At 42.3% G+C, this 27,900-nt stretch overlaps 1 protein-coding gene across 4 annotated transcripts; it reads left to right on the plus strand.

The window, feature by feature from the left end:
• The first annotated feature begins 6,713 nt into the window (after positions 1-6,713).
• LOC116892722 (zinc finger protein 583) lies at positions 6,714-27,351 on the plus strand. Of its 4 annotated transcripts, none has more exons than XM_032894590.1 (5): positions 6,714-6,951; positions 9,016-9,091; positions 16,445-16,571; positions 18,224-18,322; positions 25,264-27,045. In XM_032894590.1, the coding sequence occupies exons 2-5, from the start codon at positions 9,083-9,085 to the stop codon at positions 26,736-26,738; spliced, it is 1,710 nt and encodes a 569-aa protein (XP_032750481.1). In that variant the 5' UTR covers positions 6,714-6,951; positions 9,016-9,082; the 3' UTR covers positions 26,739-27,045. The 4 variants fall into 4 exon arrangements, with proteins under 4 accessions (XP_032750481.1, XP_032750482.1, XP_032750484.1 ...); XM_032894591.1 differs by having other exon boundaries at positions 6,714-6,939; XM_032894593.1 differs by having other exon boundaries at positions 6,715-6,951; positions 18,227-18,322; positions 25,264-27,351.
• The last annotated feature ends 549 nt before the right edge of the window (positions 27,352-27,900 follow it).

Raw genomic sequence — 27,900 nt, forward strand, 5'->3', positions numbered from 1 at the left:
AGCTAGGATGAGAGTTTTAAAGCCCAAACACACAGTGACACACCTTCTCCTACAAGACCACACCTACTCCAACAAGGCAATATCTCCAAAGAGTGACACTCCCTGAACTAGGCATACTCAAACCACCACAAGGACATATCATTCTGAACGTCTATGCCCCAAATGCAAGGGGACCCACACTCCTAAAAGAAACATTACGAAAACTTAAATCACACACCAAACACTACACATTAATAGTAGGAGACCTCAACACCCTACTCTCACCAATGGACAGGTCATTGAGACAAAAACTAAACAGAAATAATGAAACTAACAAAGGTTATGATTCAAATGGACTTAATAGATTAATAGAACATTTCACCCAAACATAGAAGAATATATCCTCTTTTCAACATCTCACAGAACCTTCTCCACAACTGACCATATAATCAGTCACAAAGCAAGCCTCAACCGATACAGGAAGATTGAAATAACCCCTTAACAGATCACTGTGAATTAAGGCTGGACTTCAACAATAGAAACGACAGAATGCCTATATACTCATGGAAACTGAATAACTCTCTACTCAATGATCAGTGGGTCAGGGAAGAAAGAAAGAAAGAAATTAAAGACTTTTTAGAATTCAATAATAATGAAGGTACAACATAACCAAACTTATGGGACACTATGAAAGCAGTGTGAAGAGGAAAGTTCATAGCACTAAGTACCCTCATAAAGAAACCGGAGAGTTCTCATACTAGTAAATTAAAAGTACATCTGAAGGTTCTAGAAAAAAAAGAAGCAAACACACCCAGGAGGATAAGATGGTAGGAAATCAGGACTGAAGTCAATCAATTAGAAACAAAAAGAACAATACAAAGAATCAATAAACCAAGAACTGTTTTTTTTTTTTGAGAAAATCAACAAGATGAACAAACCCTTAGCCAAATTAACCAAAAGGTAAGAGACAGTATCCCAATAAACAAAACCAGAAATGAAAAGGGAGACATTACAATGGACACTGAGGAAACTTGAAGAATCATTAGGTCTTACTTCAAAAGCCTGTACTCCACAAAAATTAGAAAGTCTAAATGATATGGATGATTTTCCAGATGGATAGCAATTACCACCAAAGCTAAGTCAAGATCAGGTAAACTATCTGAACAGCTCTATAACCGCTAAGGGAGTAGAAACAGTCATTAAGTCTCCCATCCAAAAAAGCCAAGGACCAGATGGTTTTAGTGCAGAATTCTACCAGACTTTCAAAGAAAAGCTAATGCCAATACTTCTCAAACTATTCCACAAAATATAAACAGAAGGAACACTGTCAAACTCATTCTATAAGGCCACAGTCACCCTGATACCTAAACCACACAAAGACTCAACAAAGAAACAGAATTTCAAACCTATTTCTCTTATGATCATTGATGCAAAAATACTCAATAAAATACTCCCAAACAAATCCAAGAACACATCAAAGTAGGCTTCATCCCAGGGATGCAGGGGTGGTTCGATATATGAAAATCCAAGAACAACAATGCCAACCAACCAAAGCTCCCAGGGACTAAACCACTACCCAAAGACTATACATGGATTGACCCATGGCTCCAACTGCATAGGTAGCAGAGGATGGCCTTGTTGGGCACCAATGGAAGGAGAAGCACTTGAACCTGCCAAGTTTGGACCCCCAGTGTAGGGGAATGTCAGGGGTGGGAAGGGAGATGGATGAGGAGGGGAACACCCTTATAGAAGAAGGGGAGGGGGAAGAGATAGAGGGCTTATGTCCAGGAAACTGGGAAAGATAATAACATTTGAAATGTAAATTTTAAAAATCCAATAAAAGTAATATATGTAATAAGAAAAAAAAAGAAAATCCATCAACATAACCACCATATAAACAAACAGAATGAAACACACACACACACACACACACACACACACACACACACACACACGATCACCTTACTAGGTACAGAAAAAGCATTTGAGAAAATTTAACACCCCTTCATGATAAAAGTATTGGAGAAGACAGGCATACAAGAGATATACCTAAACATAGTAAAGGCAATATACAGCAAGTCAATAACCAGCATCAAATTAAATGGAGAGAAACTTAAAGCATTTCCACTAAAACCGGGGACAAGACAAGGCTGTCCACTCTTGCCATATGTCTTCTATATAGTGCTTGAAGTTCTAGCTAAAGCAATAAGAAAACTAAAGGAAATCAAGGGGATACAATCATAAAGGAAGAAGTCTGTTGTGGTTTGCCCTGAAGTTATCTGTATTTTGATGCTAACTCCACCGCCCCAAGGACAGTTGCCTAGTCACATACTCAGGACTCAAGTGACTTCACCAGAACCTTCTCCCCATTGAATTTGTAAAATACAGGTGAGGGGCAGGTACAGGATAGAAGGAGGCCTGTCATTGGAGGAGAAGGAAGGATGGGCAGGAGAAAAGTTTGAAGGAAGAGGAGGAGACTGGAACGGAAAGGAGGAGAGACAGGAGGGACAGGGAGAGAGGCTGTGGCAGGACAATATAGCAGGTGACGTTAAGATTCCGCTCTGTGTATTTCAAGGTTGTTATTAATGTTCTTAAGGGATGGATGGTACTGGGCTTTGTATGTTTAGGTGGGCAATTATATCTTACCAATTGGGTCAAAGATAATTGTGTTGTGTGTTCTTTTATGTGACGGTTTGAGTGTAGGAAAGTGTGAGGTGGCAGAAGACATTGGGCCACCACAGAGTTGAGATGTGTTTCCGCCAAGATATCTAGCAGATATCTTGGGGCACTGCAGTGCTGGACCTAACGGGATAAAAGACAACTATACTTTTTTTATTTTTTTTATATTTTTACAATAACAGAGATCAAAGTATCACTATTCACAGATGATACGATATTTATACATAAGCGACCCCAAAAATTATACCAAAGAACTTCTACAGCTGACAAACAGCTTCCGCAAAGTGGATAGAAAATTACTCAAAGAAATCAGTAGACCTCCTTTACACAAGCAATAAATAGACTGAGAAAGAAGTTATGAAAACAACACCCTTCACAATAGTCACAAATAACATAAAACACCTTGGTGTAACTCTAACCAAGCAAGTGAAAGATCTGTATGAGAAGAACTTCAAGTCTCTGAAGAAAGATATTGAGGAAGATACCAGAAGATAGAAAGATCCCCCTTGCTCATGGATTGGTAGAATTAACATAGTGAAAATGGCTGTCTTACTAAAAGCAACCTACAGATTCAGTGCAATCCCCTTCATAATCCCAACCCAATTCACAGATCTTGAAAGAACAATTCTGAACTTCGTATGGAAAAACAAAAACCCAGAATAGCTAAAACAATCTTGAACAATAAAAGATCTTCTGGAGGGATCACTATCCCTCACTTGAAGCTGTACTACAGAGCAATAGTAATAAAATATTGCATGGTATTAATTATTATAGAAATAGACAGATGGATCAATGGAATCAAATCAAAGACCAGAAATCAAAACCCACAAACCTACAGACAATCGATTTTTTAAAGATGTTTTATTTATTTTATGTATATGAGTGGTCTATCTACACCTGCCTGTCAGAAGAGGGCATCGGATCCCATTACAGATGGTTGTGAGCCACCATGTGGTTCCTGGGGTTTGAACTCAGGACCTCTGGAAGAGCAGTCAGTGCTCCTAACCGCTGAGCCATCTCTCCAGCCCCGACAATCGATTTTTGACAAAGAAGCTAAAACCATACAATGGGAAAAAAAGCATCTTCAACAAATATTGAATCTTCAACAACTGGATGTCTGCAACTAGAAGAACCCAAACAGAGGCACATCTAGCACCCTGCATAAAACTCAAGGCCAAATGAATTAGAGACCTCAACATAAAACCAGACACATTTAATCTAATAGAATAGAAAGGGGAAATAGCTTTGAACTTGTTGGCACAAGAGACAACTTCCTGAACAGCACACCAATGGCTCAGGCACTAAGGTCATGAATTAATACATGGGACCTCGTGAAACTGAAAAGCTTCTGTAAGTCAAAGGACACCATCATTAGGAAACAATAGCCTAGAGATTGGGAAAAGACCTTCACTAACCCCACATTGGGTGGAGGGCTAATATCCAAAATATACAAAGAACTCAAGAAGTTAGACATCAACAATCTAAAACCTCAATTAAAATATGGGGTACAACTTGTTTTCTCTCTCCTAATGCTCTCCCAGGTTCCAGACGACTCAGTAACCATTCTCCTCAAACTTCTCTAGGTCTTAATCTTGGGGTCCCTCACTAGAATAACATTATGACTGTGCTGAGGGATAAACTGGAGGCTATTTAACTGTGGGGAAATAAAATTATTAACCCTAAATGATTTCTTAAAATTTGTAAAGTCGATTATTCATTAGTGTTTGACATAGATTTTTTAAACACATATTTATTTCAAATTGTCTTTTATTACAAAAGCCTTGATGTTGTATGTCCATTCATCATGCAAGCTCTGATCAGATAAGCTTCAATAAATTGTCAGCACACACACAAAACATTAAAAAAATGGGGTACAGAGCTAAACAGAATTCTCAACAGAGGTATCTCAAATGACCGAGAAGCACCCAAAGAAATGTCCAATGTCCTCAGTCATCGGGGCAATGCAAGTCAAAACAACTCTGCGATTCCACCTTATACCAATCAGAATAGCTAAGATTAAAAACTCAAATACCAGTGAGGATGTGGAGCGAGAGGAACACTCCTCTATTGCTAGTGGGAGTGCAAACTTGTAGAACCACTCTGGAGATCAATTTGGTGGTTTCTCAGAAGATTTGGAGTATTCTACCTTAAGATTCACCTGTACCACTCCTAGGCATATACCCAAAAGATGCTCCACCATCCCACAAGGACACTTGCTCAACTATGTTCATACCATTTTTATTCATAATAGCCAGAAACTGGAAACAATCTAGACTTCTCTCAACCAAAGAATGGATACAGAAAACATGGTATGTCTACACAATGGAATACTACTCAGCATTAAAAAAAATAAGGATGTCATTAATTTCATAGGCAAATGGATATAACTATCATCCTGAGTGACATAATCCAGACCCAAGGACACTTGCATGGTATGTACTCACTTATAAGTGGATATTAGCCATAAAGTACAAGATAACCATGCTATAATCAACAGACCCAATAAAGCCAAATAACAAGGAGGCCCAAGGGAGGATGGTAGAATCCTTCTCAGAAGGGGGAACAAAATAGGTATCAGAGGTTGATGGAAGGAGGAAACTAGAAGGAAGAGGGGATGGATGGGGAGAAGGAGATCAGATGTAGGGAGACCAGGGGGCAGAGAAGGGAGATCAGCTGGGTGTGGGGGTGGGAGCAATCTCTAGGACATGCCAGAGATCTGGGATGGGGAGAGGCTCCAGAGGGCCTCATGAGGAAACTCTAGCTGAGATTCCTAGCAGTGGTGGATATGAATCCTGAAGTGGCCACTTCCTGTAGCCAGGCAGGACTCCCAAGGGAAGGATAAGGGTAACAACCCACCCCCAAAGCTTTCGATCCAAAATGTGTTCTGCCTACAAGGTGTGCAGGGACAAAGATCGAGCAGAAGTGGAGGGAATGGCCAATCAATGACTGATCCAAATTGAGACCCATTCCATGGGCAAGAACCGATCTCTGATACTATTAAGATACTCCATTATGCTTGCAGACAGGAGCCTAGCATAACTGTCCTCTGAGAGGCTGCAACCAACAGCCAATTGAAAAGCGATGCAGAGAGACTCACATCCAAACATTAGATGGAGCTCTCATTTTTAAGGAAGAGTTGGAAAAAGATTGAGGGCCACATGGACTCAAAGGAAGACCAACACAAGACCCTTGGGATCTGCCAGAGACTGAATCACCAACCAGAGAGCTTCCAGCTCGACCTAGGCCCCCTGCTCATAGGTAGATGAGCGGCTTGGTCCTCCAACAATTTGAGCAGGGGCTGCCCCTAAGCCTGCTGTCTGTCTGTGGATCCCTGTCCCTAAATGGAGAGCCTTATGTGGCTTCAGTAAGAGAGGATGTGCCTAGTCCAGCAGTGACTTGATGGGGGTGGGAGAGATGATCATACGAGTGGTCTCCCCTTCTCAAAAAATGGGAAAGGTAGGACTTTCGTGACGGGGTACTGGGAGGAGAGGAAGGGCTGATACTGAGTTGTAAAGAGAATAAATTAATTTTTAAAAAGAATATTATACAAAAATATTTAAACCCTTCCCCCTTCTTTTCTCTAGTAGTACTTTTTTTTTTTCATGGCTGACTTAACCTAGGGCTTCAAGCGTACTAGCTAGGCAGGGGCTCTACCATTAGGTTACAGCCCTAGCCCACTTCCTTCCCAGTCTATGTTGGTTCCATAAGGACAAGGATTTAGTCAGACGGAGTTCACTGTTGTGTCCATGGTGTCCACACTAGAGTCTGATATACAGAAGGCACGTAATGAATGATGCGTAAAAAGGTAAGGCAGATAGAAGGTAAACAAACAAATGAGAAAGAAACCCAGCAACATGGGCTCTGAACCACAAAACGACCAGTTTCATTCACTGCTCTAGACAGGGCATCCGCCAGGCCAGCACTGCGCATGCGTGCTCGAGCACTGCCACCACCACCCCACCACCCCCGGGCTAAGGGACCGGGCAGAGCAAGCAGCTCCTGCGCAGCCTGAGTGAGTTCTGGTTCTTAAGACCGGAAGGAAAGGAAACGAATTCAGCAGAGACTCTAGGACCCCCGAAAGCCGCGCCCTGAAAGGCGTTCCCAGCATGCCCTACGCCGCTCCAGTCAAGCGCAGGACTCCACCTCCCAGAGGCCCGTGCGCGGAGCCGCTCCTCAGCCGCGCCTTTGTGAGCTCTACCGGCTCCGCGAGATCGAGCCCCGGCCCCGGCCAGACCTGCCTCGGCGCTGCGCGAGGTGTGACTAGGACTGAGGAGACGCTCGGTGAGGAGCAAGGTACCGTGAGAGAGAATGTGTAGCGGGACCAGAGTGACCCTGAGAGACCACACCACCGTGTATGAGGGGCCTATGATGTAAGGATGCAACTGTATGAGACTGAGGCTGTGACAGCGGCAACATATGTGACATTATGTGACAGCACCCCATGTGTGGGGGGAGCCTGTGACTGTGAGACTGGATATAGCATGAAACTGAGAGAGGCTTGTGCCAGTGTGTGATAGCGCTGGGGGATGTGTTTGGGGACCTGAGTGAATGCGGCTGAGCCTGCGCGCACTGTGTGAGACTGAGGTGGTTATAATGTGTGTGACAGTATGAGACCACCCACTTGCATGAGGGGACCTGTGATTGAATACTCTGTAAGACTGAAAGACTGTGACGATGTGTGTGATTATACCGGGGAGGAGTCGACTGAGTGGTGGTGTTAGATCAGATCACTGTATATTAAGGGCTTCTGACTGTGAGACTAAACACTGCGTGAGACCGAGGCTGTGACATCGTGTGTGACAGTATGCGACGATATAAGGAATCATGTGGGAGAATGTGTTTGAAGACTTATATGACAGAGTGAGACCCCACACCATGAGAGGGGATCTGTTACTGCATGCACTGTGTAAGACTGAAAGGCTGTGACAGTGTGGGTGACTGCACAGGGTAGGGTGTATATTTGAGCACTTTGGAGTGGGCACCTGAGTGACAGTGTCAGACCACACCTTGTGTACGAGAGGTCTATGCCTATGAGACTACATACTGTATGAACTGAGGGGTCCTGAAAGTGTGTTGACTGTATGTGACAGCAGGGGACCATGTGGGAGAATGTGTTTGGAGACCAAGCCACTTTGTTATGGAGGCCTGGGGCTGAGTGCTTTTTGAGACTGTGCCAATAGCGCTGTCAGGGACTGTGGCAGTTTGTGAGACTAAATACCATGACCTAGAGAGAGAGGGGCTAGTACAAGGTGTGGTACTATGAGACCATGTCACAGTGTTGACAGGGTATGAGACTGTGAGAGGCCATAACAATGTGTGTGACTGTACAAGACGATGCCACCAGGTACGAGGAGGCCTGTGACAGTGTGTGGAATGTGTGAATATCGAGGCCAGGAGAGGCTTTGTATGGGACTGTTGTGCGATAGCACCTTGTGTGGGTGTCCTGTGACGTGGGAGACCATGGTACACTGTAAGAGTCACATTTGACTATGCCACTTTGTATGTGATCTAGCCTGTCAGCCTGAGGCTGCATTTGGGACTATGTGATACTATTACAATGAGGCTTTTGCTACCGGCCGGGATGGAGCCTGTGACAATGTATGGGCCCGAGTGACAGTGTATAGGGCTATGTCATTGACACTAAGACAGTGTAACTGAGACAGACAGTGCTGGAGACTGTGTGACAGACAGTATGAGATGTCATGGGGAGGGGGGTTGTTAGCAGGCCGTCCTGACCCTGATCCAGTGTCTTCCAGATCCCACAGTCCCTCTGCTGCCCACTCTGTGCAAAGTAGCTTCACTCGATAGCCTATATTGCATCCTTATAAAAAGGGTGGGGACATTAAAAACATCATCACCGGGCTGGAGAGATGGCTCAGCAGTTAAGAGCACTGATTGCTCTTCCAGAGATCCTGAGTTCAAATCCCAGCACCCACATGGTGGCTCACAACCATCTGTAATGGTATCAGATGCCTTCTTCTGGTGTGCATGAAGACAGCTACAGTGTACTCATATGCATAAAATAAATTTTAAAAATTAAAAAAAAACATCATCACCTGTACACTATAGATTGCACTCTAGTTTCCAGTTTGGCTCGGTTATTTTCCCAACTGTTGCCTTGTGTATCTTTAATGATGATATCTGATAATGCCAGTGTTTAATTGCTCAGCCATAAGTGAAAGAGATAACTTAGACATAAAAATACATGTTGAGTCCCGAGCTATGAAGCACGTGGAAAAGCATGGTTAAGTGTAAGGATACCTCAAATGCATGACTGTGGAGGGAGGAGAAGGGCAGAGGCGTGGTGCTGGGGCTGCAGGGTACACCTGGAACTTACAGTTTCTTTTTTCTGTCCAGCTCTACTTTCTCAGGACATCGACTCGCTCCCAGAAACACAGTCATATATTCTTGAAGCTTTAACGCCATGTCCAAGGTAAGAAGTGTTTCTTATCCCCTGGAATGCCACCTTATTTTTCAGGCAGGCTAAAGCAACATACTGATTTCTGAAATTCAGGAGCCCGGCAAAATCTCATCTCTCCATTGACTTGCTCCTGTTCTCTGTTGCAAAACAAAAGAAAGTCCCTCAAAGTCTAAGAGCACGCTTATCCTCCAGCCAGCATTTGCTTCCTGATTCAGGGACTCGTTCAGCCTCGTCTGTGGGTTCAGTGCTCTTAGGAACTCTAATGAGGCAAAAATACATTCTTGGCATTATGTAAGCTCAAATTGTGGGGATTAGAGGTGTTCGTTTGTGACTAGTAGCAAGGAGCTTTTCTCTACAGTCTCGGGTTTGAAAGGAAATAGGAGGGCTTTTGGGTGCCCAGAGTTAGGGCATTTGGCAAAAACTCATGTTCCAGATGATTTTCAGAAGTCTGATGTATCAAATTGGGGGTGTTGTTGTTTTGTTTTTGTTTTCCAAGACAGGGTTTCTCTGTGTAGCCCTGGCTGTTCTGGAACTCAATCTGTAGACCAAGCTGGCCTCAAACTCACAGAGATTTGCCTGCCTCTGCCTCCTAAATGCATGCACCATAATTGCCCAGCTCAAATCTTGGCACTAAAGTGCACCTAGGCTCAGATAGCATTTTTCTTAGTACTCATGAGCTTTGAAAAATCAGATTTTATGAGAACAGTAATGTCTTCTTGTAGAGATACTCTTGAGTTAGTAGCAGTCCACAGCTGATATACTGGGCCATCCAGTTAATTAATTAAATGAAACTATTATGGAAAATAAGTTGAGATGATGCCTTACGTAGCCCAAGCTAGGCCCAACTCATTCTCCTGCTGAGAATGATTTTGAGCTCCCAATCCTTCTGCATCTACCCCAACATTTGTTGGGGGGGGGGGTAGGAGAGGAAACACTTGGGTCTGTATTTTAAAACATTTATTATTTTTATTTTATGTGTATATTTGTTTGCATGTATGTGCAGCACATGCATGCAGTGCTACAGAGGGTCAGAAAAGGGTGCCAGATCCCCTGGAACTAGAGTTACAGATGACTGTGAACTGCCATGTAGTTGCTGGGAACTGAACCTGTGTCTACTGCAAAAACAGTCAGTGCTCCTAACGACGGAGCCATCTCTCCAGCTCACTGAGCCTGCATTTATGTGTATGGGTGCTCTCTTTTTCTGCACACCAGAAGAGGGCATCAGATCCCATTGTGGATGGCAGTGAACCACCATGTGGTTGCTGGGATTTTAACTCAGAACCTCTGGAAGAGCAATCAGTACTCTTAACCTCAAGCCATCTCTCCAGCCCCCGAGAGATGGAGAGATTTAAAAATACCCCAGCTGGTATTTTTAAAACATTACAAAAATATTTCTACAATAACTACAATAAATAGCATGAAATAGAGTCAAAGGGAAACATTTAAAGATATATATATATATATATATATTACCCAGAAACAAATGCAAATATGGAAAATGTGTAAGAATTGAAGATTATTTTCCCACTCTACTAAGTGCTGTGATAAATAAAAATGGACATTGTCTTTCTCTTCATGTATTTGGTGCCTACTGGCTTAATTATATGTTAATATGCTGGTGTGCATTACAGTGGCAGGGGAAGGATAGATTATTTATTATGAAAACCTTTTTCCTTACCATTATGGATTCTATAGGCTAAGTATGAAAATCATACACATCACTAGATTAAAATATATAGAACAGCTGTAAAGAAAAAATAAGCTGGAATGAAATCCCCTAAAGCAGAATTAAAAGAACATTTTCTATTCATGACCCTGCTGTACCTGAGACATTTTAAAGCTAATTTTTAAAAAACCATTAGCCAGGCAGTGGCACACACCTTTAGTCCAGCACTCGGGAGACAGAGCCAGGAGGATCTCTGAGTTTGAGGCCAGCCTGGTCTACAAAGTGGGTTCCAGGACAGCCAGGGCTACACAGAGAAACATTGTCTCAAAAAAAAAATTCTCTGTGTGTGTGTGTCTGTGTGTCTGTGTGTATCTGTGTGCACACACACGCACACACATGCGATACTCCATGAGTATGGTTAAAGGGCAGTTTGTGGGAGTCGGTTCTCTCATTCTAACATTTGAGTCCTGGGTATTGAAATCAGATTTTCAGGTTTGGCAGCAAGTGCCTTTACCACAGAAATCATCTTGCTAGCTCATGCCTGAGAGGTTTTTTTTTCCCAAAACAGTGTTTCTCTGTATATCCCTGGCTGTCCTGGAACTTGCCATGTAAACCAGGCTGGCCTTGAACTCAGAGACTAATCTGGCTTTGCATCCTGAGTGCTTGGATTAAAGGCATGCACCACAACCACCTGGCAAGCCTGAGAGATTTTTAAACAACCCTAGCATACGGGCATATAAAATGGTTAGACAAATCAAACCTTCATTAATATTAAATCATTAAGAATTATTTTAAAACTGGTACACATGTGATTTTTACCATTTATTAAAGGCACACATAGTAATGAGATTAATGTACCTGTTTATTTTTACAAAAACAGTTAAATCTTGGCTTGATTCTGCAGGACATTAAGCAGAGTTAATCAGTATTTTTATTTTATAATTAGCAATGCTGAGAATTCTGCTTTGTTTAAATATACAGTACAAATGGCAGAAGTATGTTTAGGGCCTTCTTATAGATTGTTGGAAATTCTGTTGTAACCCCAAGGCAAAATTCATTTAATGATTTAAAAAATGTATATTGTCTGTGTATGTGTGTTGTGTCTCCATGTGTTTATGTGCAACATGTGTGTACCTGGTTCAGGTAGAGACCAGAAGAGGGGCATCTAACTCCCTAGAAGAGTAGCTGGACAACTAGAAAAAGTTGTGGGTGCTGGAAACTGAGTATAAGAACAGCAAGTGCCCTTAACCTACACCATCTCTCCAGCTCCCATTTCATGTTTTCTGTTTGTTTGTTTGTTTGTTTGTTTGTTTTTGGTGAAACAAGTCAGCACCTTAAATGGTGCCTTAGTTTCTTTTCCTGGTGCTATGGTAAAATACTCTGACAAAGCAAATTTCAAAGGAGAGCTTATTCTGGTTCATGGTCTAGTCCATCATGGTGGGGAAATGAAGGCTGGGGAGCTTGAAGCACCCCGTCACATCACGTACACAATCGGGACGCAGAAAACAAGGAAGGCATTCTGTTCATGTTTGCTTGGCTTACGGAGACTCTCGGATCCCAACCAGGGAGCGGTGTCACCTACACCGAGTGATCTTCTCACCTCAAGTAACACAGTCGAAGTAATCTGCCACAGGCATGTTGCTCAGAGGTCCATTTCTAGCTGTGATGGTGTCTTAGTTACTAGTCTGTTGCTGTGAAGAGATACCATGACCAAGGCTACACACTTAACTGGGACGTTGCTTATAGTTTTAGAGGGTTTGACCATCATGGTAGGAAGCAGATCAGTGTGTACTGGTGCAATAGCTAAGAGTTTTACATTCTGATCCCTGGGCAACAGAGACAGGGCCTGGTGTGGACTTTGGAAACCTCAAAGCCCACCCCTAATGACACACCTCTTCCAACAAGGCCACACCTCTTTTAATCCTTTCCAAACAGTTCCTGTAACTGGAGACAGGGTCTCTAGAGGCATCTTTCATTCAAACCACCACTGATGGTTAGTGTACGGTAGGAATCGTCTGGGAAATGTGCTTATCTGATGTTTGTTGATGTAGGAAGACATCCACTACAGGCAGCAGTATTCTCTGAAAGGGATCTTAGACTATCTAAGTTAGTCTGAGCATCCATTAGTTTCTTAGTGTAGGATGATGTCATTACGCAGGTGAAGGCAGACAAGATGAAATGAGGCCTGCGATGGGACAAGAAGGAAGGGAGGCAGAAACAGAGAAGGGAGGGAGAGAGAGAGAGAGAGAGAGAGAGAGAGAGAGAGAGAGAGAGAGAGAGAGAGGAGAGAGGCTGGAGCGAGGAGCGAGGAGCTGAGAGAACATGGCGGCAGATGTTAAGATTCTTCATAGTTACAAGTTGTTATGACTATTCTTAAGGATGGGTGTATACAGGATTTTGTGTTGTCTAGATGGGCAAATTATATCTTATCAATTGGATCAGAGGATAGCGTGTGATGTGTTCTTTCATGTGGTGACTTAATTAAGTTCAAGAAAGTGTATGGTAATGGGACACACCAGGCTGCCATGGAATTGGGACACGTATGCCTGGTGTGCTAACAATGTGCCCTGGGAACTACATGGGTAGAGAGATTGCTGCCTGGGTCAGAGGGTTCTTGGGGACAGGGTGGAGCTGCTGAGATAAATTAGTGCTAGTTCCAATGGCCGACTGGAGCTGGAATTATCGAGAGTGTTACCGCCAGGGTAAATGCAAGAACTGTTCTATTTTTGTTTTGTTTTGTTTTTTACCACAACATCTTAGCTACTGTTCTATTGCCGTGAAGAGATACCATGACCAAAGCAATTTTTATAAAAGAAAGCGTTTAATTGTGGGCTTGCTTATAGTGTCAGAAGTTTAGTTCATCATCATCATGGCGGGGAGCATGGTGGCCCACAGGCAGACATGGCGCTGGAGAAGTTGCTGAGAGTTCTACATCCTGGTCTGAAGGCAGGGAGAGAAGCCTGTTTGGGCTTTTGAAACCTCGAAACTCTCCCCATTGACACACTTCCTCTGACAAAGCACTACTCAAGTGGCGCTACTCTCCTGGGACTAAGCATTAAAATATATGAACCTATGGGGGTCATTCTGTTTGTTTTGTTTTGAGACAGGGTTTCTCTGTGTAGCCGTAGCTGTCCTGGAACTCACTCTGTAGACCATGCTGGCCTTGAACTCAGAGATCTGCCTGCGTCTGCCTTCCAGTGCTGGAATTAAAGCCATCACCTGGCTATGGCCATTTCTTTAATATGGATGCAAGTGACCAGGTATCTCAAGCTCCTACCACTGTTGCTTCTTCCATGGTGGTGGACTGTAACCTTGAACTATGAGCTGAATTAAATCCTTTTCCCCTTAAGTTGTTTTTGTCAGGATACTTATCTTTTTCCTTTATGGTTTATTTATTTTTGTGTATATGAATGTTTTCCCTTCATCTATGTCTGTATACCACATATGTACCTGGTACCCAAAGCAGTCAGAAGAGGGGGTCAAGTTTCCTGGAACTAGACTTACAGATAGTCGTAAGCCACCATGTTGTGAGTTTCCCATGCTGGAAACTGAACTGAACTGAGCCATCTCTCCAGGCCCTTGTCAGGGTTTTTTTTTAAATAACAGCAAAAGACAGTTATGACACCAAATGATTCTAGAGTCTGTCAAGCTGGCCACACACACACACACACACACACACACACACACACACACACACACTAAGACTACTGTCTCTTCTTCCAAAAGAAGTAGAAGAGTTTGATTCCCAGCACCCACAAACATCTGCGACAACAATTCTAGGGGATCTAATGCCCTTTTCTGGTCTCAATGGGCAACAGGCATACACATAGCAAACAGACATACATGCAGACAAAACACTCATACACATAAATAAGATACATAAATAAATTAAAAAAAATAGTTATCATCAATAAAGATTGTATCTTAAAGTATTCTTGTTATAAAGAGACTGTAATTGATTGGGTTTTGAAAGTCAAGCCTGGAATGCCAGCAGCAAACCACTGAACTGAGAACGGGACCCCCGTTGAAGGAATCAGAGAAAGGACTGGAAGAGCTTGAAGGGGCTCGAGACCCCATATGAACAACAATGCCAAGCAACCAGAGCTTCCAGGGACTAAGCCACTACCCAAAGACTATACATGGACTGACCCTGGGCTCCAACCTCATAGGTAGCAATGAATATCCTAGTAAGAGCACCAGTGGAAGGGGAAGCCCTTGGTCCTGCCAAGACTGAACCCCAGAGAACGTGATTGTTGGGGAGGGTGGTAATGGGGGGAGGATGGGGAGGGGAACACCCATAGAGAAGAGGAGGGGAAAGGGTTAGGGGGATATTGGCCCGGAAACCGGGAAAGGGAATAAGATTCGAAATGTAAATAAAAAATACTCAAGTTAATAAAGAAAAAAAAAAAAAAAAAAAAGGAAGTCAAGCCTGATAAGCCTGATAGTCTTTTAATTAGTACATTTTCACTTACTGTTATTACTTACAGGTGTACATTTAAACCTAACATTCTCCTGTCTATTGCCTTGTCCAGATACATCTAATTAATTACACATAATCTCCATAACTTCTTAAGTGTCTGTGATAATATGTATCCATTACTCTCTATATAACACTCTTTTTTCCTGCCCCAGTGTATCCTGTTTTCCTCAAGAGGAGTTCTTTGTCATTTAGTATGAATCCCCTGTTACTGTACAATATGGATTGTAGGGTTACTTATCAGTATACATATGGTGAATCCGCGGTTGACAGTTTATCAGAAGTCATATACCTCTCGTAAGGGAGCACCAAAGCAAGTATGGCAATTACTTGACGTGCATTTTTTAGAATATAAGGTACAGGCCGATGGTGGCTGAAAGAGCTGCAGCTCTGAAGGGAAAGGTATCCTGTCAGTTGGGAGGCACCCCTGCTCCAGTGAGAAACAGCAAAGACCTGAACAGGAGACCAGATTTATGTAGGGTTTCTTGGTGGTTGGGGGTAGAGCTTTCCAGGGCGGCCTAGGATTGGTGGGATTTTTGTGGTCTGTTTTTGGGTCAAGCTCAGGGATTGGTGCTTTTGATCTTGGGCTTTTTTTTTTCCTATAGGGCAGAGCTTGGCCACTTGTGTTACCAGGTACTGGAAAATGGCCATTATAGCAGCCTAGAATAATGGTGGTGGTGGTGGTGGTGGAACGGGTACTTGCACCTTAAGGGACATAGAGTGGCCATACCTGTAAGTCCAGCACTTGGGAGGCTGAGGCAGAAAGACCAAGAGGCCAGCTTGAGAGAAAAAGAGACAGACAGGCAGGCAGGCAGGCAGGCAGGCAGGCAGACAGACAGACGTACATAAATAATCTTGGAAAGCTGAGACAGAACAGTTGTGATTTCAAGTCAGCCCTGAACCTCACACTGAGCTGTCTTTTTATAAAGTTGGGGTTTTTTGCCTCTACAAAGTATAGCCAGTTTAGTTAGTGCTGACTTTTCCCTGCTGTGCTGTGTTGTGTTGTGTTGTGTTGTGTTGTGTTGTTTGTTTGCTTATTCGTTTGAGACTGGGTGAGGTCACAATGGAGTTTTGAACTCACTACAGCCCAGGTCGTCCTGGAACTCTGGGCATCCGACCTCTGCCTCCTGAGTGCTGGGATTACGGGTGAGTGTGCTGTCTCCAGCTTTAACTGTTTAATCTGTGTGAGGACTGGGACCAGAGTGCAATTATATCATTTCAGGACTTGCTGACATTTGAGGATGTGTCTGTAGATTTCACTCAAGAGGAATGGCAATGGCTGAGTGACACACAGAGAGACTTGTACAGGAAGGTGACATTGGAGAACTATAGGAGCCTGGTGTCGCTGGGTAAGGCAGTCTCTACAGAATCCCAAGTCTGTGTTCTGTGAAGTGTCTCTGAGATGCCTCTGGGTTGCTTTACTAAATGTCCCCCTTTTATTAAAAATTTTAAAAATGATGTTTAACTCTATCTCTCCCTTTTTGTGTGTGTGTTTGTTTCTGTGTGTGCGTATTTGAGTGTATGTGTGTATATGTGTGTGAGTCTATGTCTATGTGTGTATGTGTATATGTGTATGTGTGAATGTGTGTCTATGTGTGTATATCTGTGTATATACACATGTGCTTGTATGTGTGTGTGTTTTATATGTGCATATGTATATGTGTCTATGTATGTGTATGTGTGTTTGTATGTGTGTGAGTGTGTTGTGTGAGTGTGTGTTTTATATGTGTCTATGTATGTGTATGTGTGTGAGTGTGTGTATATGTGAGTGTGTGTGTGTATATGTTTGTATGTGTGTGTATGTGTATATGTGTGTGTATATGTGTATGTGTATATGTGAGTGTGTGTGTGTGTGTATGTGTGTGTGTGTGTGTTAGGGAGTTGTGTGCACATGCCATTTTATTTGCCCAATTTCTTTGTAGTGCTTCTCAACCTTCCTAATGCTGCAATTAGTTCTTTAATACAGTTCCTCATTTTGTTTGTGGAGACCCCCCCAACCATAAAATTATTTTTGTTGCTACTTCTTAACTGTAACTTTGCTACCATTATTAATTGTAATGTAAGTATCTGTTTTCTGATGGTTTTAGGTGACCCCTAAATTCTAGAGGGGTCATGACCCTTAGGTTGAGCACCACTGCTCTAGGGGTACACAACTGATAGGAATAGTGAATATATATGTATATGCATATATGTATCCATACTCATATATATGTGCATTTATTAGATATAGGTATTATATATAGGAATTTATTAGATTGGCTAATCCAGCAATGGTTGTCTACCAACCTGAGGTCCAAGGATCCCATAGTTATTCAGTCCATGAGGCTGGATATCACATCTGCTCTTTAGTATATACCAGAATCCCAAAGAAGCTCTAACACCAATGAAGAAATGAACATGCCAGAGAGGAAGATCCAAATTAAAAGTGGGTCTTTCCACAGGGCGGTGGTGGCACATGCCTTTAATCCCAGCACTCAGGAGGCAGAGGCAGGCAGGTCTCCGTGAGTTTGTTCGTCAAGGCCAGCGTAGTCTACAGAGCAAGTTCCAGGACAGCCAGGGCTACTCAGAGAAACCCTGTCTAAAAAAAAAAACAACAATGCAGGTCTTCCCACTTCAAATGCTTTAATGAAAACAATTACTCACAGATGTACCCAGCCATGTGGGTTTTAGTTAATTCCACATGTGGTCAAGTTGACCACCATGAATAACCAACACAGTCAGGAGAAGGGGAACTGCTCTGAGGAAATAGCCTGGGCAACCTAGCAAACCCAGTTCCAGAAGTTCAAAGAGAATCCTTCCCCTCACCTCCTAGTTTCTGCTCTCCAAATACGTTACATTTTACAGAATTACAGCTTTTCTTAGACTACTCCTTCTTGTCACTTATTCTAAAGAATATTTCCTGTCTTCCTCAGCTCCCACCTATAGTGCCTCTCCTTCCTGATGAGCAGCAAACTTGATTTGATCTCTGAGAGTGGCTAATTCCTCTTCTGTTTCTTGGAAGCAGGAATTCCTATTTACAAACCAGTCGTGATCTCATTACTGGAACAAGGAAAAGACCCCTGGATGGTGCAGAAGAAGGGGGCCAGAGACACATGCCCTGGTGAGTGGGGATGAGCCAGGGAGGTGGGTGCCTTTGCAGTAGGTTTTGTTAAAGCATCTGGTCCGTTTAGATCAGTGGTTCTCAACCTTCCCAATGCTGCAGCCCTCAAGTTGTAGTAACTCCAAACATAAAATTATTTTTGTTGCTACTCCATAACTGTGATTTTGCTACTATTATGAATCTTCTTAAATATCTGGTCCAACATCTTTTTTTTTTTTTTTTTTTTTGTGTTTTCCAACAGGGTCTTAAGCCCCTTTGGAAAGCCCTGTGGAGTTGGACCCCCCAGGTTGAGAACCACTGGTGTAGCTGGTGCTCTGTTGTGCTGAGTTTCTGGTTTAGAGTGAGTGAGTTATTAGGTACACAGCCTGGGGCAGTAAAAGAAGAAAACAGCAAGCTTCAGAAAGACATTGGAGCATCAGGTCAGAAGCCAAAATCAGCGGGACCTCCTGATTGACATGGAGGGTCCAAGCAGAGCGCCTCCTGCATGGAGAGTTCTGGTCGGCCACTCCCACCACAAGTAGTTTTATATCATAGGGTAGACAGTAGCTGCTTTGGGAAGGTGCTTGGGAGTGTTTACCTCCTAGCTGTGTTCAAGGACACAGTGCTTTCTCTCTAGCAGTTCTCTCTCCTTCTCTTCTCATGGTGTTCTTTTATAGGATTTAGTCTTATTTTATGTGGATGAGTGTTTTGTCTGCATAGTATGTAAGTACACCATGCAATACGTGCAGAGGCCAGAAGAGGGAGCCATGCCTGGATCTGGATTTACTGCCAGTTAAAAATCACTTTCTGGGTGCTGGGAACTGAACCTAGGGCCTTTGCAAGAGCTGAAAGCACAGTCATCTGTGGAGCCATCTCTCCAGCACCGTGAATATGGTGTTTCTCTTGGAGGCTATTCAGGTTTAAATTGGACGGGCTAGCCTATCCCCAGCCAAGGGGTCTTAGGGGACACTCTTAAGTCATGCATGCTTAAGTCTGGAATTAGCCTCTCGGTAGGTTTACACAGCATGTGACAAGTTTCTAAAAGATTCATTCATTCTTATAATAATAAGAATATGTGGGGGGTTGGGGATTTAGTTTCAGCGACAGAGCGCTTGCCTAGCAGCGAAAAGAAGGCCCTCAAAGGTTAGGTCCCAGCTCTCGAAAAAAAGGAAAAAGAGAAAAAAAAAAAGAAAAAGATATGTGTGTGGGTATTTTGCCTGAATGAATGTTTGTGTAACACATGTGTGCAGTGCCCACAGAAGGCATCAGAACTAGTTACACCTGGTTGTTACTTACCTCATAGTTGCTTGAGGTCAAACTCAGTCCTCTGGAACAACAACAAGTGCTCTTAACTACTACACTGGGTCAATTTAAAGACTGATGTAGGATACATTGCAACATCAAGGCCTGCGAAGAGATGTAAGTCCCTGAGCTACTCTCTCGCTCCCCTATCTCAAAAGATCCTGACAACCCATTTCCCTCTTTCCTGCATCCACTGTCACAACCGGAATCCTTTGGGTTCTTCACAAGCTTATAAACCACTGGAGACAGCCAAGGCTACACAGAGAAACCCTGTCTCAAAATACCAAAGAAATAAGTATAAACCATCACAGAAAAAAGACAGCACTCTCCAGGTTTGGGTGATGACATGAAATAGAGATAGTCAGAAGAACCTGGGTTGGTCGGAAGAGAGATGAGCTGGGCTAGAGATATGAAGATGCCCAGGGCGTGTAGCTCAATCTGTACAGTGATTGCCCCGCTTGGTGAAATCCTGGGTCGATCACCAGCACTGCCTAAGCCTGCCATAGTGGTGCACACCTGTAGTCCCAGCATTGGGGAGACAGAGGCAGGGGGATCAGGAGTTAAAGTTCACCCTCAGATACATAGTGAGCTCCAGGCCAGCCTGGCTCTAGGAGATTCTGTCTTAGACAAGAAGGAGAGAGGCGAAGAAGGGACAGATGAGAGAGATATTATGGGTACAGAAAGCAGACTGCAGCTGAGCTGAAAGGCAGACTTAGAAAGTCGGATTTAGAGACACTAACTGAATGGTACATCTATCCTTAGGGGCTGAGAGGTAACCTCCAATATTGAGGCTTTGTGGGGAAGCAGATGTCTTGAGAATTTTCTCGGCATCCTCTTTAGTAAATAGTCTCTTTTCATATAAGTCATCAGGTTTGTGTCCATGAACCTGAGCAAAATAATCTCATAACTTTTTTTATATCGATGATAGTTTGTGGCTAAATCCCCAACCCCTCATAACTTTTTTATATCGATGATAGTTTGTGGTTTTAATTTTTTGTTGGATATACTTAACATTTAGAAATGATGTATTAGGTTGCTAATTCGTGAATTCATTTTATTTTTCGAGATCCAGCACGTGGCTTTATTTTGTGTTTCTATTCTCTCTTTCAGTTTAGCGTGCTGAGCTCACGCTCTCTTGTTTGGTGATGAAATTGTCCAGCCCTGTGAGATTTCCTCTGTCTCATCAGCTGTCTCCTGTAGGCTCTGTAGATCATGGATTTTGTTACTATTCTTTCCTATAGTTTTAAGTTTCTCTTTCACTTGAGTTGTTTGTTTTTGTTCTTTCAATTTGGGGTTTCCTCTGTGTAGCCCTGGCTGCCTTAGAACTCACTATGTAGACAGAGCTGTCCTAGAACTCACAGAGATCTCCCTGCCTCTTCTTCCTGGGCGCCACCACTGCCCAGCTCACTCAAGTTGTTTAAAAGATAATGTTAGGGTTCAAGAATCCCTGAAGGAAGACCCCAAACTCAAATAGTATGCAAAGGTGAAAAGTGTTTATTCTGCAGAAATGACCAGCATGCATGGGTCAACCATTTTCAAAATAGTGACCAAGGAGTGTGATCTACTGTGTCAATTTAAAGCCTGTTAGGGGAGGAGTGGGTGACTTTTACCCTTCTTTCCCTTGATTGGTTGGCTCTATCTCCAGGGGCATCTGTGCCTTTATGATTGGTTAGGGCTCTGGGCACTTTCCAGGGTGGCAAAGCATTCTCGGATTGGCTGCCCACAGCTGTGGTTGGCTGACCACAGGTTCCTGGATCCGGGTTCTCACTTCTAGGAAACAGAAACTTAGAGGCCTCGTCTCCCAAACTGCCAGTTTACAACCTGGCATCAACTGGGTTCTGGCTAACTCAGTCCTCTCAATAATTTTCTTGTTTCATTACATTTTGGTCAGATTATTTTATTGTATTTGATCAGATGCTGTTAACATTGTAGACAGTAAACTGCATTCATATAACTCATACAGTCTGAGGCATTTTGACACCGGTTACGTTATACTAAATTTAGACATCATGTAGTACCATTTGTAAAATTGCTTCGACTATTTCAGAACATTTGCATTTCATATAAATTTTAGAATGAAAATTACTATATTTACTCAAAGAGCTTTGTTTGGGACTATGTTTATATATCAATTGAGAAAGAAATGACATTTAGCCCTGTTAAATTCCAACAACATGTTTTAATTTTCTCTAGTTTGTCATAGGAATATTTTATAATGCCCAGAATAATAGTCCGTCCGTCCGTCCTCCGTCCTTCCCTCCTTCCTTCCTTCCTTCCCTCCTTTTTTCCTTCCTTTCTTTTTCTTACTATCTTTTTTTCTTTTTTGAAGTGGTTTCTCTGTGTAGCCCTGGCTGTCCTAGACCAGGCTGGTCTCAAACTCAGAGAAATGCTTGCCTCTGCCTCCGTTCCCTACCCCTCGACCCCCCTCCCCACTCCTGCTTCACTTCCGCCTCCTGAGCGCTGGGATGAAAGATGTGCCCCACCACCATGTGGCCTCAGTGTGGTGTTCTTACTGCCTTTTGCACTTTTTCCCTGAAGCGCTGAGGACTTTCTATGTAGTCATGCCATCTGCAGACATGGGCTGTTTTATTCTCCCTTTCTGCACTTTACCTTGTGTTTCCTGCTATCTTGCAACTGCTCTATAATGTTGAATGGAGGTGGTAAAAGCATATGTTGTTATAGGGCTCCAGTCTAAGGAGGATATGTATTCTATATTCTGTTTTTCACTGTTAAGTGGATTCCAGCTATTGGACTTTTGTCAAGCTACTTAGAAACAGATCCCTTGCTTTGCTAAAAAATTTGACAGTTCAAATACTCATTCTACATCTGTTGAGATGATCATATTTTTTTTTTGGCTTGGTTTTTTAACTGTTAACATAAAACATAGTGAATGATTTTCCAATGTTAAATCAACCTTGCATTATTGGATTAATTTTTTTGATAAAAATATGCTTCCTGTGTTTCGTTGCGTTTACTTTGCTATGTTTTGTTAAACAGTTTGCATTTATGTTTAGGCACTGCGTTGGTCTCTGGGCTCACTCGTGATCTCTTTGTCTGGCTTTCTTATAACGATAATGCTGGATTCGTGAAAACAATTCAGAGTCCTATCATCTTCCCCTTCAGAAAAAGCTTCATGCGATTATATTCTTTCCCCCTTAAATCTTTGGTGGAATCCACTAATGAAAACATATGTAGGAAGCAGAGTCAATGACTATAGGATTATTTTTTGATCCAATTTTTCTTGCTTCAGCTTTGGTAAGGGTTTTTCTTCCAAGAGATTGTGCATTTCAGTATGAGTTATCTACTTTATCAACTTATGTTTATAAAATTATCTTCTTAGTTTTATAGAATATTATAATTAACTCCTTTCGCTCTTATGTTGCCAATTTTTCTCTCTTTTTTTTTTTTTAGATTTTATTTATGTTATTCATATGAGTACACTGTTGCTGTCTTCAGACACACCAGAAGAGGGCATCAGATCACATTACAGATGGTTGTGAGCCACCATGTGGTTGCTGGGAATTGAACTCAGGACCTCTGGAAGAGCAGCCAGTGCTCTTAACCACTGAGCTATTTCTCCAGCCCAATTTTTCTCTTTTTTAATATAATGTTTTTTTAACATTTTATTTACTTCATGGGCATGTGTGTAGGTACACACATGATACAGAATGTATATGGAGGCCAAAGACAAATCTCAGGAGTTGGTTCTTTCCTTTTACAGTGTGGGTTCTGGAGATCAGCTTTGGGTCATCAGGTTTAATGGCAATCCCTTTATGCCCTGAGCCATCTTACAAACCCTCTCCTTTTCATAATTAGTGGTCTTTATTAGCTAATTTTGGCTTTACTGTCTCTGTTCATTGTGGCTACTTTGTTATTTCCTCACTTAGTGTGGTGGTTTTAATCTCTTTGGTCCAGGGCGTGGCACTATTAGGAGGTGTGGTCTTGTTGAAGTAGGTGTGGCCTTATTGGAGGAAGTATGTCATTGTGGGCATGGGCTTTAAGACCCTTCTCCTAGTTGCCTGGAGATCAGTCTGCTCCTGGCTTCCTTGGGATGAAGATGTAGAATTCTCAGCTTCAGCAATGTGCCTTCCTGCCTGGATGCTGCATGTCCCTGCCTTGATAATGGACTGAACCTCTAAACCTGTAAGCCAGCCCCAATTAAATGTTGTCCTTATAAGAGTTGCCTTGGTCATGGTGTCTGTTCACAGCAGTAAAACCCTAACTAAGACACTTTTCTACTATGTCTATTAAGATGCTTCTCTACTTCCTGTGGGCTTATGTTGGCCTTTTCTTCTGAGGTAGCCCCTCAAGGATTTTGTGTTTGGTGGTTGTTGTTGTTGTTGTTGTTAATTGTAAGCATTTTTAAATTACAACTGTTCTTAATACTCTGATAGTTAGTACATGCCAGCCATCATAATGCCTCTTAAAAATAATTCTTCTGAGGTTAGAAAACAACCCTCTCTGATTTCAGTCAGTCCTTGAAATTTATTGACACATTTTTTTCTTATGACCCATGAAAAACCCTGACTTATTGAACACGCCGTAAATACCTATTGGACAGTTGTTAGATGTATTTATATTGATAGAGAGTAGGATATGGTAGTCAATTCGGATGAGAGTATATGCATTTACTAATTTTGGCCAAGATTTATCAATTTCGAAGACCCTGGTCTCAAAACACACAAAAAGGTAATGTTGGGCCACTGAGCTAGCTTGTCAGGGACAGGCATTTCCACCAAGCCTGATGACCTGAATTCTGTACTCAGGTCTGACATGGTAAAAGGAGAGAGAGAACCAGCTCCCGCAAGTTGTCTTCTGACCTCGACACAAATGTCATAACATTCACTTACGTGCACACATTAAATAAATGTAGCTTTAAAAAGAAGTAACCTAATTGGGGACGGATAAGGGTAAGACAAAGTAACTTGTACTAAATAAAAGCAAGCGATTTGATAGAAAAGTACGTTTTCAGGAAGGCATGTTGGTTTCAGGAACCAACTGAGATTTTATATTTAGTTAGGACTTATTACAAAGAAAATTGTTTTCAGAAACACCTTTCCTAGAATGTAGGGATTAGCCATAAAGTTTAATGACCCACCAGTCAGCCAGCGTGCATCGAGGTCTGGGTATCCAGTGGGGGCACTTCAGCTACACGCGTGACATTCTAAAATTGACTTCTAACTTGAGATAGGAAGAGAAGATGTTTGAAGATTATATTATTAGCTCAGATGTAAGATCTTAATTGTCTCTAGATTTTAATTAATTAATTTTAAAAAGACAATTGTGATTTTAGATGACCTCTAATATTTTTATTTTCTAAATTATATTTCATGGTTATGTCTGATTAATTTAATTGACTTTCTTTCTTTCTTTCTTTTTGAAGAATTAGTCTCACTATGTAGCTCTGGCTATCCTGGAACTCACTGTGTAGACCAGGCTGGCCTCAAACTCACAGAGAAGGGCCTGCCTTTGCCTTTCAAGTACTGGGATTAAAAGTGTGTGCCCCTGCACCTGGACCGAGTGCCTTTCCTAATTTAATTTTTAAGGTGCATTAAGAGATGTTAAATCTTTTCATTTCTTTTGTATTTTACCTTCTCTGAGCACTTTCTTTTCTTCTTACGAATGAATCTTACAACATCTATTTTCTTGGTATCTTTCAGATTGGGAGTATGTTTTCAAAGGCACTGAATTTATATCAAAGCAAGATATTTATAAAGCATCTGCCAAAGTCCTGACAACGGGGAGAAGCCATTTTAGTTCCAGATTTGACTGTTCCAATTTGAAAGAAAACCATGAAAGTAAAGACTGGTTTAAGAACAGGTTGGGAGGTCAGGAGGTGCGTTCCAGTCAATCCCTTATCACTCATAAAGAAGTCCCTGAAAATCAAAATAGTGTGTGCAATCCATCTTGTCAAGCCTTCCATCGGGACGCAATACTAGATACACCCCAAAGTTTCTCTACCAAAGAAAGAATAGACCAGAGTGAACCACAAAAGAGAAGTTACCGGAAAAAGCCCGTTGAAATGAAACACAAGAAGGTCCACGTCGAAAAGAAAATCCTGAAGTGTACTGAATGTGAAAAAGTCTTCAATCAGAGCTCGTCCCTTACTCTCCATCAGAGAATTCATACCGGAGAGAAACCCTACGCATGCGTCGAATGCGGGAAAGCCTTCAGCCAAAGCGCCAACCTAGCGCAACACAAGAGAATACACACCGGGGAGAAGCCTTATGAATGTAAAGAGTGTAGGAAAGCCTTCAGCCAGAACGCACATCTTGCTCAGCATCAGAGAGTTCACACTGGAGAGAAGCCTTACCAGTGTAAAGAGTGTAAAAAAGCCTTCAGCCAGATCGCCCACCTGACTCAGCATCAACGGATTCATACGGGAGAGCGACCTTTTGAATGTATCGAGTGCGGAAAAGCGTTTAGTAACGGTTCATTTCTTGCTCAGCATCAGAGAATTCATACGGGCGAGAAACCGTATGTGTGCCATGTGTGTGGGAAAGCTTTTAGTCACCGTGGATACCTAATTGTACATCAGAGAATCCATACTGGGGAGAGACCGTATGAATGTAAAGAATGTAGGAAGTCCTTCAGCCAGTACGCACACCTTTCTCAACATCAGCGAGTGCATACTGGAGAAAAGCCTTACGAATGTAAAGTGTGTAGGAAGGCGTTCAGCCAGGTTGCTTACCTTGATCAACATCAGAGGGTTCACACTGGAGAGAAACCCTACGAATGTGCCGAATGTAGAAAAGCCTTCAGCAACAGTTCATCGCTCGCACAGCATCAGAGAAGCCACACCGGGGAGAAACCCTACATATGTAAGGAATGTAGGAAAACATTTAGCCAAAATGCAGGCCTTGCTCAACATCAAAGAATCCATACTGGAGAGAAACCTTACGAATGTAATATTTGTGGGAAAGCCTTTAGTTATAGTGGATCTCTTACCCTACATCAGAGAATTCATACCGGAGAGAGACCTTATGAATGTAAAGACTGCAGGAAATCTTTCAGGCAGCGTGCGCACCTTGCTCACCATGAGAAAGTCCATACTATGGAGTCACTCTTGTCCCTTTCTTCTCCATCACCCTCTATGTCCAGTCAGTTGCCAAGGACTCTCAGTTTTATCTCCTAAATCTGACCCAAATCTGACCCATTGGAACCATTTATATTACCTCATCCTTGTCTTCTATGTATTATCTGTTGTGTGTGGGAAAGTGCAACGGCTTTCTGGAGAATTCACCCAGGCCTCTTGTCAGTTTCCACACCAGCCAAACTTTAAAAAAAAAAAAAATTGGTCATATTATTTATCCCTCATTAATTGAAATTCCTTTCCGACGTCCAAAAGTTTGTAGGGAAAAAGTACACAGTCCTTAAGTAGCACCTAGCAGGCTACCTTGTCCTCAGAACCTTGTTTCAAACTACCAGTTAAAGCCTTTATGTCACTATTCATCCATATCTCTCTCTCTCTCTCTCTCTCTCCCTCCCTCCCTTCCGCCCTCCCTCCCTCCCTCTCTTCATACAGAATTAAAACAGATCTAGGTTTTATCATTGCTTTTCCATCTTCCATCCTTAATTTCAGGAGAGCATCTGGTCCTTTGTAACCTTCAGTCTTATTTACACTATGGGACTAATAATGGTTCTACCTCAGAAGCAACTGGGAGAAATAAATAATGCATGTAGATTTCTTAGCAGAGTGCCTAGCATAAAATAATATTAATCTAAAATAAAAATATGATATAACAAGAGTTGATTATTTTAATCATAAAGAAGCAAAAACTAGACCTGGGGCATTATAACATTTTTATAATTAGAAATAATAAAGTTGGAGACTGAGGGTGTAGCTCAGTTTATAAAGTGCTTACTTAGAGTACACAAAACCCTGGGTTCGGTCCCCAGCACCACATAATCTGGGTTCAAGGTTATCCTTGGCTATATAGTAAGTTCAAGGCCAGCCTGGGCTACATGAGACCCTATCTTAAAATATATATACTATCTGGGTGACATCTAATGCAATTGGACTTACGTTGGACTGGTGATAGAGGGAAACATGTTAGCTTCTATATTAGGATTAATATGTAAATATATCACTGGATAAGAAAAATGATTATTCAAGTTCTATAAATCCACATTTGCTTTACTTTTTAAAACAAATCACTTGGGCTGGAGATATGCCTCAGCGGTTAGGACAACTGACTGCTCTTCCAGAGGTTCTGAGTTCAATTCCCAGCATCCCCATGGTGGCTCACAACCATCTGTAATGAGATCTGATGCCCTCTTCTAGTGTGTCTGAAGAC

The sequence above is a fragment of the Rattus rattus genome, chromosome 2 (genome assembly GCF_011064425.1).
Source record: "Rattus rattus isolate New Zealand chromosome 2, Rrattus_CSIRO_v1, whole genome shotgun sequence".
NCBI lineage: Eukaryota > Metazoa > Chordata > Mammalia > Rodentia > Muridae > Rattus > Rattus rattus.

Excerpts from the sequence above, each read along its gene's own strand:
- LOC116892722 (XM_032894590.1), top strand. Across the intron at positions 16,572-18,223 it reads TAGGAGCCTGGTGTCGCTGG|CAGGAATTCCTATTTACAAA; the intron begins GTAAGGCAGTCT and ends GTTTCTTGGAAG. Across the intron at positions 18,323-25,263 it reads GGCCAGAGACACATGCCCTG|ATTGGGAGTATGTTTTCAAA; the intron begins GTGAGTGGGGAT and ends GGTATCTTTCAG.